At 32.1% G+C, this 21,160-nt stretch overlaps 1 protein-coding gene across 4 annotated transcripts; it reads right to left on the bottom strand.

The window, feature by feature from the left end:
* Window positions 1-658: 658 nt before the first annotated feature.
* Window positions 659-16,215, bottom strand: LOC148613720 (autophagy protein 5-like). Of its 4 annotated transcripts, none has more exons than XM_088587268.1 (8): window positions 16,154-16,215; window positions 14,483-14,614; window positions 12,837-12,964; window positions 11,238-11,316; window positions 10,762-10,924; window positions 9,730-9,821; window positions 8,701-8,809; window positions 659-6,537 (listed from the first exon to the last, which is right to left on the bottom strand). In XM_088587268.1, exons 2-8 carry the CDS (start codon window positions 14,591-14,593, stop codon window positions 6,401-6,403), a joined length of 819 nt encoding a protein of 272 aa, XP_088443394.1. In that variant the 5' UTR covers window positions 14,594-14,614; window positions 16,154-16,215; the 3' UTR covers window positions 659-6,400. The 4 variants fall into 4 exon arrangements, with proteins under 4 accessions (XP_088443394.1, XP_088443393.1, XP_088443395.1 ...); XM_088587267.1 differs by having other exon boundaries at window positions 16,045-16,212; XM_088587269.1 differs by having other exon boundaries at window positions 14,483-14,611; window positions 16,045-16,212.
* Between the last annotated feature and the right edge of the window lie 4,945 nt (window positions 16,216-21,160).

Below are 21,160 nucleotides of genomic sequence, written 5' to 3'. Positions count from 1 at the left end.
AGTCAGACAAACTGTTGAAATATGCTTTTAGGTTTTCTAATGTATGCTTTTCAACTGGAGATGCCTTTACTGTCGATTTTTGTAGATTTAAGAGCAAACGTACACTTTTAACAACGCACCTACTGTATTAAGATAATCATATTCCATTTAAACAGTCATAAATATTTTGAGGATTTCTTACAGCGTCCGCACAAAAGGGACACACTGTCAACAGTTACTTTATCAAACCTAATTGTTGTCCTTCAGCTTAAAATAAAATGTTCTCTGGTGCAACTTGATATTACAGGAGTTCAAACCCTGAATGGTTGGGAAAAGTACTGACAAAACAGTCAAGCTTGATAAAACTTTGCCTACTGAAGGTTGTTATCAAATGTTTGATACTAATTAGATGTCAGCCACAAAATGAAAATAGTCAATGATTTTAACGTCGAAAAGTTAACTTATATGGTTCTATACACATGCCAACATTCGGAAGTTTTCTTGAAATTAACTAAATTTATTTTAATTTTTGGTCATTTGAACCAACTTGAAACAGGGCCAGAAATGCAAAATAATCTTTCACAGAATTTATAATTCCAAGGCAAACACAGTTTTGCCTTAAGTGGAATAAGTTGTGACCCTCTTTGCGTCGAGGAAAAAAAAAACAATGAAGACAACCTTACATCTTTTGGATTTATTTTTTTAGCATTCATTCAGTCATTCATTGCAAGAACATGTACATATAAAATGTGCAATCGGAACTACTCGGCCATTTCTGCTACTACACTAAATATAACGTTTTTCTATTGTGTAACTAGAAAGTCTGAGGAGTTCCGATTGATAAAATGTGCATTCAATGACACAATTTCAAGAACAATTTTCAATTTATTTGAAGAACTTGCATGGCACATCATACAACATTAGAAAATGAACAGCTTTCCGTAACATTTCATAGTGCTCCTGTGCACATACAAATTACATTTAATATTGGAGAGAAATGGTACACTGGAAAATATTAACATGAATTTCACATGAACTTACAGTAACATATTATTCATGTGATTTTTACACATTATCCTCTTTACATTATTTCATGTAAAAATTTCACATGAAAATCACCCAAAGGCTTGATTGATATGAACTTGATGTGAATAGGGTCAAGTAAACTTGTATGGTAGATTCTCATCCGACCTTCACAAACATATGAGGCAAGTGGGAGGATTTTTTTTTTACCCGATATTTGCTAGCCTAATTTTAGCTACATGTATTTGATGTATAAATATGTTCTAAACCAATAGCCACATCAGTTTCAGAGAAGAAATATTGTTTTAATCACCAAAAAATGAATGTTTTGTGTGTAGTAGCATTTCAATACTAGAAATTGAAATTGACACTAACAAAATCTTGATTTTGAAACTCCTGCCCTAATTTTAAAAATTTTTGTAAATTATTCTGGGGTCATAGGGGGTGCGAATCTACTGATTAATTTTATTTGGCCATATATCACAAAATTTATTTGCTCGATTCAGGCGAAGATCATGTGAAATTCATGTGAAAAATGTTGCCTGTACAGCTGAAATACATTAAAATAAGGATTTATCAGCAGAGTACTTATCTAGCATGTCAAATATTCAAAGCTTCTTTGGGTTTGGGGACCAACCACATTTAATTTTGAATTTACAGGAGTTGGGTACAGACAATTTGCTTTTGGAGGGGGGATCTCTTTGAGGGGGGGGGATTCATGTTGAGTATGACATTTTTTTTCTGCTCAAATTTGAAATAGTTATTTTTTTCCCAAATAATCCAAGCCCCCACCCCCAATAAAAATGGTCAATGCCTTTGATGAACTTATGACCAAATATGAAATATATAGTAAGACAAAAATAACGAAACTAGTCCCATAAAGTTCTTCCTCGTTAGTTGCCAAGATCAAATAAAAATTTATCTTCAGCGCTATTCTCTGTAAGAATCAAGCAGTGGGTGAATCATGGTGAAAAAAAAAATTAACCGAAAACTTCCAATGAAATCGTATTCAAAATGTTATCTGAAATGGAGAAATGGCATTGATTTCTTTTTTAAGTGCCAGTAATTCTTGGTATAAAATATATGAAATGCATTGCAATTTTATCATCAAAGACAGACAACTCACTTTTTCCCTATCAAAATATTTGAACTTTATTCTTGTTATTAAGCTATTGTTATCAAGATTTGAGTTTGGGGGAAACGTAAATTGAATTAAATGCAGTGCATAGCAAGGCAAAACATATTATGGGGTGAAACTTGTGAAATTTTTTTATCTTACCGATTTAGGGGGCGTACGCCCGATACGCCAGTCCTTGGATCCACGCCTGATTAAGTGTCCATATTGTCAAAATCATGTGTTTTTACTAGCATGATTAATTATTTTTCACTTTTGCCCGATTCTTACAGAATCTAGCACTTAAAACATCAGGGGAAAATGTCTGACTTAATGCACATCAATCTTTGATAGTCACTCATAACAATGTTAGTATTAAACAAATATTCTTAAGTGTAAGTGTTTTTAAGAATCAGGCAAAATGGGAGAAATCAGAAACATGCATGTCAGAATACCACTGATCTGACAATATAATTTCAATCAAGGATGTTTTCTCTATTTGAAAAGACCATTATTTGATTTCTGCATCACTGGGTTTGCTCAGAATTGTTTCAATACAATGTTAGAAAAATAAAGTTCCTGACAGAGTTATCTGCCCTTGAAATGTTCATTTTCAGTGTATTTCAATGTAATTATAACTCAATGGTCCAACATGATATGGAAAATCTTGTCTGTTTTCTTTGATTCAATGGTGCAAAGAGTCAAATAACACTATCAAAATGATGGACTTTTTCATACCATGTATCACCAACTGCCTGATTCTTATAGGGACTAACACTTAATAATAGGTTAATGTGAAAGACATTTTGATTGTAATACACAGTTAAAGAAAAAAACGTGTGTATTTATTGCACTTCGGTTGTAGTTGGTATTTTTTTTTACAGCTCAAAATTAATTTTCAAGACGAAACAATGGCTAAAGAAGCACCACAATTTTGTATAAAGAAGCAACTATTTGAATTATAGGAAGGGGGACTGGGATGAAATATGAAATACATGTATAAAGTCAGGATAAGAAAAAAAACAATAACTGGTAAAAAATAACAGGCATAACGAAAAAAAAATATAAAGTAAAGACAGAGAAAACTGCAGTAATTTTACTTAGCCCTATCCCCCATAAAATCAAAATGGTTGCTTCCTAGCTTCCAAAGTTAGTAGGAAAGGGAGATAAATCAATATGTTATTAATCATGATTATTTAGCTGGGAGATGTGTGTTAATTACTTCTAAAAAGTGATTAAATCTATGATCAATCATGCACTTCTTGTGTTATTCTTAGTGTGGATAAAATCCAGTTATCATGAAATACCTTCTGACCAACAGATATGTCAGACAAAAAATCAGTCAATCAGACAAAAATTTAGGAAGATTATGATTTCTTCTATAGGAAAAAAAGGTCAAATGATTCCACACTTTAACATTTATGTTTCATGTCAGGAAAAAAAAGAATAATTTACAAAAATCTATAAATGAAAATGTTTTCACAGACTATTTATGTTTTCATTTTGATGACATAAGTATGCACTCATATTTCTATTTTTAAATTGAGGCTTGAAAGTCTATTCAGGAATTGATACAAGATTTTCACATCACAATAAATACACTTAAAAATTTTTCATTCTTAGGTAACATTGTTGGACTGGTTAGAAGAGAGCAAACAGGGAGTAAGATAACTGGTTTCCTGTTTCTTACATTACTCTCAAGTAACAAGTAACTGAGTCTCATTTAAAGGTACCATAACCTTTTAAAAATTTGGCCATTTCAATTTATCAGTAAAAACATCTTTCGAAAATCATTAAACAAAACTGTAACATGGGACGTTAGTAACATGAACATATAGATATGTGTTAAAATTGCAAAATAAAAAATATATATATATCTATTGTGGTAGCAAACACAAAAACGAAAAAAAAAAAAAATCATACAAACTAAGGAACCTAAAATTAATGAGATAAAATACTGATGATTGAATGAAGATTCGTTTAGTTTAGAAAGAAGAGACAGAAAAATCATGGATCGCGATAATAAAAGTTAGCCCCACTTTTTTATTATAGCAACTTAAAATAGTGTGATACCAATTTCACTTCAAATGTAGCTAGGCTTCTGTGTGATTTAAATAATTTTCTAGGTAGAAATCTACTCTACATTATACCAATGGATCCTACCTTATTATCACAGAAGAACTGTGTGATCATTTGGACAGTATCTTTCAAGTTTGAATAGCTGTCAATTACCTGTCGATTAACTGGGCAATCAGTACTGACACTTTTTCAAAACTTAAAAGAGATTGTCTAGGTACAATGCAGGGTAAATTTCTAACTAAAGAGCTTAAAAAATCCCTTAGAACCCTAGCTAGATTTGTCTTATAATTGCTATTGCTCAACTTCAAATTGCTATAAACTTCCTAGGCAAGACCTTTTCACCTCAGTTACTGCTAATGCTTGATAAAAGAAAATCCTGAGTCTCAATTAAAGTTGCATGAATTCAAAAATAATTTTTTCTGAGACCATGCTTAGGTCAATAAGAGTCAGAAGATTTTGAAAATGAAGTTATGTTAGACACTATTAACAAAAAATAGAAGTTGAAATTAACACATGACATTTAATGAATCCCCCTTTCTTGCAATGAGGATATATCCAATATTAGAATTTGGTTTTTCACCTCTACACTCCTAGAAACGTTCACATTTCCCATTTTAACATTAGTGCATCAATTAACGTAGGTTTACACATCGTTTTGCGTTCGTTTAAATGCACGATAATTGCACAATAGAAATGTTTGTGCAAATGCACCCAAAGTGTGTTTGATGAGCGTTTAGTGTGCGTTTAGGTATCATGCGCGCAGGAAACCTAAACATCTCAAGGGGTGTACACGTGAACTACACATTATACTGAAATCACTTTGTATAGAGTACAAGTTTGCATCGAACAAATAGACAAACAAGCAAAACAAAAACAAAGTCTAACCCTGAAAAGGGGACACACAGTAAGATTGTTAGCCTTAAAACTGAAAATTTGGCTTTGTTTTGGTATTTCTTAGTTTAAATATGTTATAATTGCATAAAACTAATATCATGGGGCAAGAATCATGCCTTAATTTCATGTTTGTAAAATCATGAAATTTTAGATACGATTCTGTTTGTCATTAAAATTTACACAGTACAGTGAAATCTGTCTGAACCAAACTCTGGATAAATTGGTTACCTGTGTAAACCAAACACCTACTTCCAAGTCTTTTTATATGAATTACAATACAGTTTGAACATGTGTAAAATGAACATCTGCTTTAAGGAGGTAGACCTAAAGTAAGGGACAAAACTCTTACAAATCATTGAAACGTTTGTATTCACCATTTTACATCAATCTCATGTAAGCATCAAAGTAACATGGACTGACTTCATTCTGTTTCAAAGGAAAGCTTGAAAGGCTTTGGTGAAATTGAATATGATACAAACATATCAATAATTTTAAGAGTTATGTCCCTTACCTTAGATCTACCTCCTCCCAGTGGGTTCAGTTTTGACAAGCTTCACTGTACAATTATGCTTTACCCTTCTACTTCCTAGGTAACAAACAGGAATGACTTTCTTCCTTAATTTTCTTCAAGTATTTATCAGAGTTGCACATTTTAAAATCTAGGCCATTTTCAGTCTTTTTCTAATTTGCCAAATTCCATTTTCCTGTTGATACCCCTCTAAATCATCCCTGAAAAGACTTAGAAGGCAGTTTGATAAAATAAAATCAGTCATAAGAGACAAAGTCATAATGAATTTCCAATAAAACTATGAGCACATTTAAACCTGTTTAAACTGAACCCTAAATAGTCTGTAAACCTGTCTAAAACATACACTTTTAAAAATCCATTTAAGGAGGTTGACCTAAGGAAAGGGACACAACTCTCACAAACCATCGGAGTGTTTGTATTCAGTATTTTACATCAATATCTTGTAAGCATCAAAGTAACTTTGATTGATTCCATTCAGTTTCAAATAAAGGCTCGATAGGCTTTGGTGAAATTGAATATGATACAAACTGATTTCAATAGTTATGTCCCTTACCCTAGGTCTACCTCCTTAAATCAATTTTAATGTATTTTTAAACATGATAAACCAAACACCTGTCTTAAGTGAACCAACTTTGAAAGTCTATATTAAAAAGGTTCTGTTTAGAAAGGTTTCACTGTATAAATGTAGAGAGACCCTGGTTTGGGTGTCAAAATCACGAAAATATACCAGTTTCTAAGCACTTCAATTAAAATAAATAGTCCTAGATTTTGAACTTCAGGACTCATCCCACATCTGTTTTATCCAGAAGGCATATATGTAGAAAATTGTCAGGATAACTAAAGTTCTGAGACAACCATAAAACTGGTGTATCTAAAGACATTTCAATACCATGGATCACTGCTCTCTTGCTGAAGGTTTCTAAAAATATACATGAAAAAACAAACAGTTATTATTTTTATTTTATTTTACTTTTGGGAAATGAATGTACTATAAAATAAATAGTGACAAGTGTTGCAGTTGGAGAAATTGTCATGAGTGTGGCTATCACATAAAGGCCAAGAAACTTATGAGACAGATAGGCCAAACAACTTATCATCACAAGATCAGTGAAACATACATTTTGTAATGCAGTGATATATTCTATGAAGACCTACAAAACTAGAGTTATTCTTTACAAACTTAAACATAACACTGTCCATAGGAAATCAATAACAATCAAATTATACAATACTTAAATAAAATGATTTGCTGGGCACAGCTTGATATGACCACAGAGATTTAACCCTGAAGGTTGAGACAAGTATGGAACCACCATTCAAGCTTAATACAGCTCTTAAGTTTGATTCCGATTAAATATTTGACAGAGGATAAGAATTTGACCAGAATCAAAGTGGCCCCTTTTTGACCCCATATTCACAAATGGTTTAAGTTAAAACCCTAAAAATCAATCCAAGCCTTCTTTTGGGGGTATGGCACTTCATAGTTTAATTTCAGAGATCCATTCACTTTTGGATTTGTCAGCATATCCTGAAAATGCTCATTTCTGGCCCCTTTATGACCCCTAACTTCTAATTTTCAATACGGTTCAAGTGACATCCCCCAAAATCATTCCCAGCCAAACATTTGTAGCATGGCACATTGTGGTATAATTTTATGAAGATGCATGTACTGATACTCAAGTTATGGTCTGGAAACCAAATTGTCTACAGACACCAGACAACGACTACAACATCATCAGATCATGATACAACTGTATGACAGGCAGTTTTCTATCCTCCAGTCAGGGTTGTGAGTCCACCTTTGCTCCCTCAAATCCCTGATTTCACTCATTCATATTTAGAGGGTAACGTCCAGCCAATTCTGATTATTTACTTCTTCATGTAAGAAGCACCAATGAAAATCGATTTAACATATACATCATTGGAAAGGTAAACAATAACACAAGTTAATGGACGTTCCGATATAGGAACTGATAGTTGTACAACATGATAAATGATTCAATTGAGCAAAAATGATATCTGTACATTAAGTTTAGAGTCTTTACCGAAAAAAAAAATATAGACATTATGTGTAGCCATTTTGCCAGTTATATGGAAGTATTGCAGTTTCTATTACAAGTGATTTGATTGGAAGTTGGATCTGGGTTAAATTGAGGTAACTCACTAGATGGCACTGGACGATATCATCTAAATATGAATGAGTGATGTCAGGGGTTTGAAGGAGCTAAGGTGGACTCAAAACCCTGACTTGGGAGGATGGAAGTTTTCTGATATTGGAAAAACATTTTAGTCAGATTTTAAGTATATTGCTTTTTCTTAAATTTCCCCAGTGTTTTAAATATTTTCTACACACCAATTTAAACAAAATATATGTTTATCAGGTGAGTTTTGCTAAGGATATAAAAAATTGACAGAAAAACAAATTCAAGAAAATTCAGAAAAAAATATCTATAGAACTCACACACATTACTTGTGGCATATTTAAGTAGTACTCCAGCTAAGAATCGTGCAAGATGTGACTCATGGTTGGAAAGCCTACATATTTTTATTTTTGATATTTTGTTTGAATTGCCATAGTTAATAGAAATTAACATTTGGTTTTTCATATAACCTGTGTTCTTAGGAGATAAAAAATACATAAAATGCACTGTAGATTTCAAAATTAAATTAACTCTGTAAATGCCACTTTAATATAATAGAATCTATTGGATTTTCAATGTGGATTATCTTTAAGAGCAGACAGATTTGAATGAATAATTATACATTTTATAACATAGACCCATAAAACAACTTAATTACAAAAATGAAATTATGTTGCCTTTTTGGGGTGTATCACATATTACAGAATTTGTGTCATTCCTACAAATACTGACACTTATTAAAGTGACACAAAATTTCTCTGAGAACAGTAATTGTTGTGTATAAAATTTCTACAGTTTCAACATTTAAATTTACAAGTCAGTAAAAAAATGAAAATCATCTGCTCCAAAACACTGATTTTATTTTGGGCTTGACTTCATTATGGATCGGATTAGTGGTTGGTAATTTTGTTGTCTCCCTTATTTTCTATACATGTATATACCTTCATTCCATAATTGTGGGACGCATTCATGTAGAAGATCTGACAGAGTTTGTTCTTCACCTTCTAAACCTTGAGGTTTAAAAAGTTTCTGAATATTTGGTTGATCCATCTGCAATTGAAACAAAACTCTAGGTTTGTATATGTACACAGCAATGCATATTGCAGTGTTCTACAAATCTGAATAATTAAAGGTCTTTAATACACCATATCTATTCTCATTATATTTGAAGTATGCAGAAGTTTTTAAAATAAACCATATTTAATTTTCAGATGTTGTTTTATGAAGACAACCATAAAAGCAGAAACTTCTGAAATTGTTAGTTAACATAGATTAAAAATAGAACCCAGATTTATTCCAGATTTAAAACAGCGGAATTTCACTTTCAGCAGAAGAAAATGAGGTCTGTGTTTTAGGTTTAAATTTCTTTTAGTGTAACTTGACAATAAAGATTTTACATCATATCAGGCATTGTTTGCTTATTGAGAATAAACATTTGAACATAGGAATTAGCTAGATGACGAAATAAAAGATGATCCGTGTAATTGGGATGATCTACCTTAGTTTCAAGTAATAAAACCCGAGTTTCTAGAAACACATAGGATGCGTACCCTACCAGTGCACCTAGTCCATGCTACCAGTTTTTAGTGGAGTCCAAGTTGCACATTTACTTTGTTACTTTGTATGTATTGTTTTTGTTACTTTATGTTCTTTGATGAGTATGTCTGTTTTCCATGTCTGGTCTTTGTCCCAGGATTACATTCTTTTGATTTCCGCTAGAATATTGGTTCCCTTCATTACTCTTTCACATCAAGATATTGCATTACATTGATTAAAAATTAATATGGAGCTCTGTTTATATATTAAATTTTTTTGTACACTTTGATAAATAAGTAGCATCTTTGGTATCAAGCAATATCAACATATCATTGTTAACAAAGCACCATTTTCAGGCTTAAAAACTACAATATCACCAATTTCCTGCTTCTTTTTTGTCTTTAAACAGTCCAACTTAGAGCATAAGAACTTACCTGATAAATTTTAAAAGGAATGTACTTGAACATTTCTTCCCCTGATGAATCCATCAGCTTTTTGTTCACTGACCAAAACTGGTCAAATTTATCTGCAAATAATTCAAATGGAATTCATGAACTAAAAATAAAAAGATTTTCTAAAATTCAACAATTATGTAGTAAATTTATTCTGGAAAAGCTATATACATGTAGGGCAGAAATCTACACAGAGGGCTATTTAAACCACCATGAAACCTTTTTCAACTTGTATTGAAATTGGAATAAGTATCAATTTACCATAGTTTGAAATCATGTTAAAATATTTTATACCACAATTTTTCTATTTGAGAAACCCCTATGAATTGACAGTATATTTATTGATAATATATGGTCACCAACAGTATGTAACACATCAAGTCTGCCTACTTTCCTGCCTTTGCATGAACTACACTACCATCAACCAAAATTTTAATTTCTCCACTCTTCATAGTCAGTTATGCCCTCCACAGTGACTCCACCAAAGTAAAAACTGGGATAAAACTGCTCCATTTCAATAGTTTTCAATATTATTTTCTCTCCTTTAGTGAAATGTTATTAAACTGCTAGAAGCATTAAATATACCTAGATATAGACAGGAGATGTTACAGACAAATTTTAAAATGGAGACTCCAGTGTGGAGAGTGGATAAACTGTGACTCCACTCAAAATATTTCCACTGTGGACAGTGGAAATATAAAAATTTGTGTTGACAGTAGAGTAACTGTTTATCATAGAACCGCTATTGGGGCCACTAGTGGGTAAGAAATGTAATAAACACAAATAAAAATTAAACTTGATAAAAAAAATTATAAGGATTACATTATAAATAAACAATAACTTAACTAAAAATAAAAACGATATATGAATTCAGCACAAATGGGAAAAAAAGCTCATTAAACATTTTACCCATATTGTATGCCTCATCTGTACATTGTTTTTATTTGAAGGCAACACACTGTTTTTGCTTATGTTTCTCCACGTCTGCAATCCTAGATTGCAGTCTATATTTACCATGTAACAATGCAGTCCATAATAACTTATGGTCTTTTTTCTGCATACTGTTGATAACCTGTCCTCTGTGTTTCAAGGAATCTGCTTCCTTAATTACAGAAATAAACTGGGACTCTACTGCATCTTTGCTAGGACAGTGTAACAATTCATCTTCTGGAAAATCCTTAAATACACAAAAAAAAATGTCACTCAATACAGGTAAGGTATTTGAATACTCTCAAAATAGTTTGGAGTATTTAAAATATCTAACACTTACTCCTACAATGTAAAAGGTTGGAATTCCATTCCTCCATACCCAACAGATGGCACCAAGTCAGAAAATAGCTTGCCAGGCAACCTCTAGCATTGCTGGAGTAATCTTGCACTAAGATATTAGCATTGGTATATTTTTTAATTACATGTATCCTTCAACTATTCAAAGTTATACAACTCTTTTTTTAATGTGGAAAAAGATTGTTGAAGTATAGTAGAATTACTTGGAAATGTACTGTGATATTCCATGGAGTGGAGTCTTTCTCCGAGTAAAGGTCAAACAAAACACCAATTGGGTAGTGCCTGAAACAAAGCATACATTTTAACGATCAAGATTTAGAAAATGTGAATAAAGAACTATTTGTTTTATTTAACAGTGTTCTGCTTCAAACGATTTTGCTGTAGCATTTACATTTCATTTAGACTATTTAAAATGTATGGTTAAATCTTTGCAGTTTTCTTTATTAAGTGTAAGTGTCAGTAAGAATCAGGCAAAATGGTAAAAATCAGAAATATTCATGTCAAAACCCCACCAATACCATTGGTACATATAGATAAGACCAAGGATCCGGACACGGTAAAAAATGCAGATCATTGACCAACAAATTTTGCAATGATCATTTTCCAATATTGGACATAAAAAATTGTCAACCCTAATAAATTACAGTCTGCATGGTTTTATTAGTGTGTAAACATCCCGTCTTTGTAACCTGTCTCCTGGTTGTTTACTGGAAATTAATGGACAGGTGAGTGTCATTATTAGCCAATGTGCAGCCACCTGTGACAGTGATTTACCTGTTACTGATTAGTTGATAGCATAATTAAATTGACAGTACATGTGCAGCCCCATTGAGTATACAAATTAATTGATGTTTGTTTATTTGTTGGGGTTTAACGTCCGAGCAGCAATATTTCCGCTATATTCAGACGATGAACATGAAATTGATGATAAAATGAACATGAAATGATGATGAAATGAAAAAGAGATGGGACACAAGGACAATGGGGTCGACAAATTCAGATTGCCACTGGAAATAGGGAGAGGTGGGTAGGGTCGGGCAATTTAGCCTCCTGCGGCGGAGCCCTACGGTTCCTACTCTGGGAGAATACGACAGTAGGGTTCTTTAACATACGAGGAACGTGGCATCTTTCCCAACACAGTGCACCACTATGGTTTGCGGTCAGGTTTCCGTATTATAGCCTGACAACCCCAGCATGTAACATGCCAGGGGTACCCCATTCCACCACCTGGGGCACAAATCCCAGTTGCTCTGTGGGCAGAGCACCCTAGCCCCCAGCTAGGGTTCTGAGCACTATTTAGTCACCTTTTACAACCAACTTAGCACTGCTGCAGGCCTATTCTTTTAACACCCGGACCTGTACGGGGCTGAATTAATTGAAGTGACTCCGAGAACTTTCATACATTTACATGTATTACTTGATTGTTTGTATTAACAGTTGAAGCAAGGTTGGGGGTTAAAACTACCCCAGGTTTTTACCAGCAGTTTTAACCACCCCAGTCAATACTGGTCAATTTAAATTAGAAAATTAGAATTTCTGTCATTATTCATTATTTTATGTACTAAATTATGAATAAATTTAATACATTTCATATTAAATATCTATTATATTTCAGTATTCTCATATTTCAAATATCTCTTTTTAGCTGCCAAAATTTCTTTTAAAATAGAATTTAAGCATACTGTTTTTACATTGTTGTAAGCATTATCAGTTCATTGTAAGTGTAATACATGTAGGTATGATCTGCCTAAAAAATGTCATCAGAAATATAATTTTCATACATATTTACATGTACCACTTACCATTTCAAAGCCTGTTCATTGAAAGAAAACCACATCTCTCCAGCTTCTTCTGGATTAATGTACTTTGATAAATTTTTAGAGATTTTTTCTGTCACTAAAGGGAGGTAACTCACTCTTGACACCATCAGCTAAAATATGTATCAGAGAATCAATGTTTTAGCTACTGATACTGTATATTTATACGTTAGAATACAATAGACAACAAATTTTGATGTGCTTTTGATGCATATATATATGTAGTAACAAGAAAAGAAGGAATTTTTCCCTGTAGAAATTTTAACCTTCATTTGACCTTTTTGATTTTTTATTAAATGTAACTGTGCGCAAGTTGAACAATCAACAAATTGATATTTACTTCATGTTTGTGATTCAATGAATAAGTGGTTGTGTAAACAAAATTTTCACATCTGTTCAAAATGGTAATTGTAACCATAAAATTGTCACTTTCCCAATATAAACCATCTGAAGTCTAATAAACCATCAATGTATTTTTGTATATCCATGGATTTCAGGTGATGAAATCATTGTTGAAATTTGACACTCTTTGCATTTCTAAAAAGTCTTCAGTCAATGAAGAATGTGAAGAGTGCTAGAAAAATCACTGCTTCTAAGGTATGTATAAATATAATTGTGCAGAGTTATTTTTAAAACAATTTTTCACTATATAATGCTAATAATAAAAATTCATAACATTGATCAGCTTCAAACATGAATTGAAAATTAATCTTTTTTTACTACGTTAATTCATTGACAGCATGAAGAAAATATTACTCACACATGTAAACAATATAAGCATGTGTAAAAAATAAGTTATGACAAATCTTTATAATAAGTTCACTTTCTCTGTTTGACTAATTTTGATAAATATACACATTGTTTATGCACTAGAATAGGAATAAAAATCCTTCAGGTCATGTGAATTTTAGTACCATCTTGGAACTGATGTTTGTGCTTCCTATTTTTTGGCACAATACCACATCTGTCGTATAATGAAAGTAGAACAAGGCTCAATTCAAAGAAACTTGTTTAAAATGCCTAGGAAAAATCAACCAGTGAAGATGTTTTCCACTTAATTTATTGTAAAAAATAAATTATTATTAAAAAGTGATTGTAAAAATACTCCAGTGTTCTAGGATTTTTAAACATTTTAGGTTGCCAGGGGAAAACCCTAAATGAAGATTAACTTTCCCACCACTGAAGTTTGCTTTCCAAACTTAACAAATCCTTTAAAAGGGCCAAGCTTTCTACTTGCCCAAGGGAAAGTGGGGCTTAATAACCAACTTTCTCAAATTTAAATTTCACTTCCACCGGGTGACGGGAAATTGGAATCCTAGAACACTGTACTCAAAATACATTGATCTTCAATTAAAAAAAAAAATAATAATTGAAATCATTCCTTGATTCATGCCTACATACAACTTATTGGAGCATGTGTGTAATCATTGGATCCATCTCATATTGACAAAATAAGGTCAAGGTTAAGTAAACAGTAATAAAACAATCATTTCCGTTACATTCATTTAGGAAATTAAACACAAGAAAGCAGTATATCTCAACTTGAATTTGGTGTTTTAAATATATAATTCTTCAACTGTAGCACAATAACATGGAAGTCTTTACAGCATGACTTAAAGATTTATACTAACATAGAGTATCTCAGGTTGGTCTCCAGATGCCACTTCCTCTAGTGACAATGAGAAGCTGACAGGAATCTTCCCTTCCCATACTTCCTTCAATATTTCACGGTCTTCTGCCATTACACATCACTGTAAAATCTTCTGAAATTAAAGTAATACAATGTAAAAGGATTTATTCATACTAACTTCAAGATTTCAATGTTAGATCTTTTCTTCAAAATTTTAGTTTAGAAAAGGCTTCCAGAACAATTTCAGAAAATAGATAGTGAGTACCACGGAATGTCCTGCTGATAAAAACTTGTCAGCTATTAATCCAAGTTGATTTTTCAGGTCCACCTCAATCTTAATGTTTACCATTTCAGAAAATTTTATAATCAAATCTGTAAATTCTTAATGTTCAGATTCCAAACTAGAAGTAACAAAAATGTAGTTCATGTGCTTCATGAATTATACATTATCAAAATTAGAAAGCAACATATTCTTGAGAGAAATTTATTTTGACCATCAAAACAAGTGAAAATAACATGCCTGGCTTCATAAGGTATGTATCTTTTGATATGAAATACAAGACGAGTAAAGACTGTCTTAAAGTTTAGGTAAGAAGATATGATAAGGTAAAAAGTGGTGTCCCTCACATGCTGTGCAATTGAAATTCTTACATACACATTGTATAAACACCTTTACAAAAAGCGAAGATTGCAACTAACAAAAAAATAAATGTATTACGCTCCCAATGAAAGCATTTATGGTAGTATCAACTTGGTTTTGTATACTTATGGCAAGAAAAAGCATCAATATCCGGTTTGTGCCTTCATTTTCAGGAGCTAAAAAACAGCATAATGGTAGCTTCGTTTGCATATACTTGTATATATGCAATTGAGAGCAAAACCAGTCTCGGAAAATATTCGCTAGTTTCGATAATTAAATAAAAATCTAATCGTAGCTTTTCCAAGATAGGGTTAGCCATAGTCTGCAGTATGGCACCCCGATATTTACGAAAATTACATAATCAATAATACCCATAATTCTCGGGTCATCAAAATTGTGAAACGAAAACGAAACAAAATGAAACAAAAATAATCCATAAAAGAAAGAATCGAAATGAAACAATTCGATAATATGAATCAAATCTCAACAAAAACATAATTAAACGAAACAAAACAAAACAGTATGAAGGGAAACTAAATTGAATATAAGAAAGCTTTTAAGATGATTCGCAAATTATAAAGTGCATAATGTTTACCAGTGCCAGACAATTCAACCCAAAGACATTTCCCACCATGACAACCAATAATTCCTTATGAATGTCGGACATTTCGGCCAATAGACATATCAGACCATGACAATTAGTATAATGCTTTTTAGGACATATCATTAGAACATTTACCATACTTGAAGGTTATAAGTACAATATATCAAATCAGAGCTGACAAAAATTATCAAAGTTGTTTTTAATTAATGTTTCTTCGGGAGAGTTAAAAGGTTTCACCTTCATCATATTTCGAAATAATGACAAAAATCACACATTTTGAAAATGGTTTTCCACCCACTGCGTTTCTAGAAACTCTTACATATATATTCGCTTGAGAGAAAGCCTTTACTAATACACGGACTCTGTAGAAATATTATAAACATTTGGGACCATATCTATCATGTTGTCTGTCGAATCATTGAACGTACGAGACTTTCTTTACAAAATGAGCAATATTTACTGACAGGAAACAGTCAGACAAGGGAAATAACCCTATTGAAGATTTGACAAAAAACCGAAAGATAATTTGGAATGCAAAGCACCACCACTTCTTGTAAAGTGATGAGTGGCAAGTTCTGTAAACGTAACATTTACAACTCTCCTCTAGTTTTATGCGTGTATTGTGTAAACTGTACTGGTAGAGTAGCTGTGAAAATCGCCACTTGTCCATACTCTTCCACTTTTAATTGAATATAAATGTTAACATCCAAATCAATGTGTTTTATTATTCATGTGAAAGTGTTGATTACTACAGTTTTGTAAAATGAAAATATTTTTATGAAAGTGGAATTAAGACATCAAAAATATTCTTTGATTACTTTCATTGAAACAAGGGAACCAAGAAGTCAAAAGAATGTAATCAAGGGACAAATTTCAGACATGGAACAGACAAATGCAACAAAAGAACATAAATTAACTAAAATAATACATACATAGTAACAAAAGTGAATGAGCAACTCGGACACTAATACTGGCAGCATGCAAGTTTATATATTTTAGTCTTGGTCAAGTAATGATATGCTTCCTACGTGTATTTCATTCAAGATGTTGGTAGAAAAATAAAGAATAATAACATTCAACAATATTATTTTAAGTAATTTATGAGCACAGCGTAGAAAATGGGACTTTTTAAATATATAATTCTTATAATTATTACTTAATTTTTGAAAGTGATAGTGAAATACTAAGGGTCCACTTTTGTACGTGCAACATAAGTATGTAGAAAAATTGTAGAAAATATCATGCCCGTTGACAGTTATAACTATATAAAAAAAATGTTTGTTATGCCTCAAATACCTGTTATTGATAATAATGTACAAACTTGAAGTGTAGTTATTGTTTATTGTATCTATTCCATCCATAATTTTTAGCTTTTGACCAAGAGATTAAAGGTTTGTATATTGACTTTCTATGTCCTATATTGTTATGATAATATTTCGGGTCTTGTGAACACATTTACGCTTGATTACGTGATTACGCTTATATACACTCTATACTGCAGACCCAACTGGAATGCAAAGTGAGGAAAATTTTTATTATTCTTGGTTGAAAGAGTAATCAAGGGAACCAACCAAAATATGAAATCCAGGGATAAATACTAGACAGGGAAACAGACGCACACGTCATGCATTTTCATTCCTGATAATCTCCTCTCACGCTTTCTTAGCGCTATCATTTGAAATTATGGTGTTTAATTTATATACTTTAACAATTGAGGCAATATATAACATGCCTTGATAGTGTTTTACGCACAATACTGATAGATTATAAGCACATCAACATTTGTGTAATTTTTCATAAGCTATAAAACACAAAATACATGCAGTCTGTGTATAGATATTTTACAATATAAACTTAAACTGTACTTCTAAGTTGTTTTATTATATGATAAACATGTAAAGACGTAAGGAATCTCTTTGTTCTAGAAGCTTAAATGTAAGAAGTCTAGCGCGAAACAAAAAGTCTGCGTAGTTACGACAAGCTCTCTCAACGTATGAGTTGAGATATAAAAAACTCCATACGAAGGTGCTGAAGGGATGTTGCCAAAGATGAAAGGAAAGTTGACAATTCTGTATGAAAAATCATCAAGTTTTTCGTCAAAGTTTTCCTTTACCATCGATCTCTATGTGTAGGTTAAGATATGAGACTTCACAGAGTCTGTATTATCCTTTATCTCAAGTTTTTTGGGGTAGATGCGATATATCAAATTCCCGAAACTAGAGTTGTTTAAAGATAATACGTCATCTTTATAGCAGAAAATGAGGTTAAAGGAAATATCTAAACGATATGCTTCATTTTGAATCAGATCATCTATAAAGTCAACCTCATAAGAGTGAAGGAATAGGTCAGCATGTAGAGGAGCATTGGAATGCCGACCGTTTGTTGAAAAAAGCGTCCACCACACTGGACAAATATGTTGTAGATAAAAAAATTCCAGCATTTTGAAAACATCTTCTGTATATTTGGAAGATGATTTGGAATTATTTTTTACAAAGTATGAGGAATCTCTACCAAGAACTATATTTGTATCTAGGTGTTATCTAGGTGTACCATCTTTTTTGAGAGACAACGATGTATAATGTTATTAAGTCGAGATTTTAACTGAGTATGGGAAATGGAAGCATACATATTTAAAAAATAATAGGATTTATTGCTATTATATTCTGATAATATTCTTGAATTGAAGGTCTCCAGAAGATCTTTTGAATTTTTCAGGATCCACATTGAATTAATACCACTACGTGAGTAACAAGTTTTGTGGTAGGACTGCAAACCCTCTTTGATAGTTGTGAATATAGAAGTTAAAAGTTTTGAAAGAAGTTTTGTGGTACATTTTGCAGATCCAGCTATGAAACGTTGTTTGTATGGATTTTTGTGGAGGAGTAATCAAGTTAAGAGTTAGAGATTTAAATGGGAGTTTAGGAATCCAGTACATAGACGGTAAATCACAATCATCGTCTTTGGTAGAGAGGTCAATAGGGAAAAAATATTTCTTTTACATTGGAATATGTCTGAACCGAACCCTGAATAATCCGACAACCTGTTTAGACCAAATACTTTTCGAAGTCCATATATATGAATTTGTGTATATTTTGAACCATAGTAAAGCGAACATATGTTTAAACTGTACAAATTTTCAAGCTTCACGCAGCAATAGTCGTTCGTTTCCTCTCTTACTGACCGCTGCAGGCAGCCATTTCGAAATTCTCGGACATTATTCAAATCAAACGGCAAACGGATAATGTCGAAAAATTTTTGAAGTTAAATTTTTGACATATTTTTCTAAAGTGGGTGCAATTTAGATATCTTTTGTGGTAAATCTAGCGAGAAATTAAAGTTTCAATCTAAAACCGCCTAAATCTACCCCTGATTACTTCCAACATTTACAATTCTAATACATGACATTCATATCATCGTGTAAATTTGCTTGAGGCCTGCTAGAATAGTTGTATTTACAGCATAGAATTCTAGATAGAATTGAAATTCATAGCAATACATTTGATTTGAAAAAATATGAGATTGGACACACCAACGTCAATATTCAGCAAGCCCTTCAAAGACGTTTGAAGAAGAAAACTACAAATGTTAAAAAGTTGGTATTCTATAATAGAAACTTCTTTAAACATGTTACACACACAAACATTTTGCATTCTTATACATTCTTATATTATTATGTCACAAACAATGAAGATTATGCTACCGATTCAGACGTTAACAATTTGTATCTGTAGACCACAAAGTACATAAAGAAAAGATTTATTACATTAAAAATTAATTAAAGTTTTCAAGTAGAAAATGTGATTAGTGTCTCAAAGTATCTTCTGATTTAAAAAGAAAAAAACATGGTTTTTCTAAGAGCTTAAGGAAATGGGAATCAAGGGAACAAGAATTCAAACGATATTCAAAAGAAGTCAAACGCAACAAAGAACATGAAGCAAAATAATAACTGTGATTCATACATAAATTACAAAAAATTAAAATTTTACTGGTACTACAATTTTTTTTATTATTTTTTTTTTTTATAAAAACCAGCATAAAGGTCAAAATTGTGCTTGAAAAGTAAATAATAACAAAGTACGATTTTACGATCGAATATTACATGCGGTCACTAATACAAGTGTGCAATAATCAAACAAGGCGGAATTTAGAAAGTGGACACGGTACAAGATGGTTATGACATTTATGTCTAAATAGCTACCTAAATGTGGAAAAATGATAGTTTCCGGGTTATAAAATTCTTACAAAATAGCGAAGTTTTTAATTTGGTTTCTAGCGATTTTTTATTCACAGAATGTTACAATTTTTGTGTATCTGTTTATACTGTTTGTCAATCTGGGCTAATACAAGAAAGTTGTTGGCGTATAATTGAAAAATTTGCACGTGAAAAAATGTGTATGCATATTATTGCCTTGGCATAACTGTCTTTAGCTGGTTTTTTTTTCGGCGAAAAAAACAAGCTTTGCATTAGATAATAGCTGGAACTTTAACTACAAATATCAAGGTTGTCAGATTTAAGAAGGAAAATCCAGGGATCCAGAGTTCGAAAGGTAATAAAAAGAACATAATCCAAGGATAAGGACTCGACAAAGAAAATTGACACATAAAAACGAAGATCGTGAAATAACACACAAGAACAAAAATGGAAATGAGTAATCCGGACTCCCTAAAGAACTGAGAGCAGGAAATAGGTACACTGGTAGGGTAATTGTCTTCTGTTTTTTTTCTAGAAGCACCAGCAAAGTTGTCCAACAAATGCCACGTCCTGAGAGACATAAGAGGCAAATATGCAATGCTAAATAAATCGATTCTTATGGCACAGATGTATACACAATAACGATCCCAAATTCCACGATGGCGACCAAAAATCTTTTGTAATGTATGATGATTTTATTTTTAACGCGTATTTTTGCAAATTCTTGCATAACGTATGAGTTATGAGATGAAAACTCAACATGTAGATGGTGATGGAATGTTGCCAAAAATGATGGGAAATTTGACGATGCGAAAGGAGAAGTAGTTATGTTTGTCGAATAGTTCAGTCATTAGTTCTATCTTTCCATCCATCTCACATAGTAGGTCAAGATAAAAGGCTGAATTCATAGTGACTGAAATATCTTTTATCTCAAGTGCTTTTTGTGGGTAGATGCAAGATATACAACACCTGACTCTAGGATTGTAAAAAGACAAAAAGTCTGCCATATAGCGGATACTGAGGCCAAATGATCAGGTTTTAGGATGTTCCTTCTTTAAGATAAGATCAGTCATGTAAATTTGCTATGTGAGAGTGAGAATAATTGATCAGTGAGTAACAAAGCACAATATGTTCCATTTGAATTGCCGACCATCTGTTGAAAAGCACGTCTATAACCTTGGACAAGTATAGTAACAGCATTTTGACAACATTGTCTTTTGTATATTTTGTTAAAATAGCTTTT

Source organism: Perna viridis, chromosome 6 (assembly GCF_037379345.1).
Source record: "Perna viridis isolate PV_CMFRI_1.1 ecotype Kerala chromosome 6, ASM3737934v1, whole genome shotgun sequence".
NCBI classification, from domain to species: Eukaryota; Metazoa; Mollusca; class Bivalvia; order Mytilida; family Mytilidae; genus Perna; species Perna viridis.
Note: the sequence above shows the minus strand (reverse complement) of the source record. Positions and strands in the feature narration are given on the sequence as shown.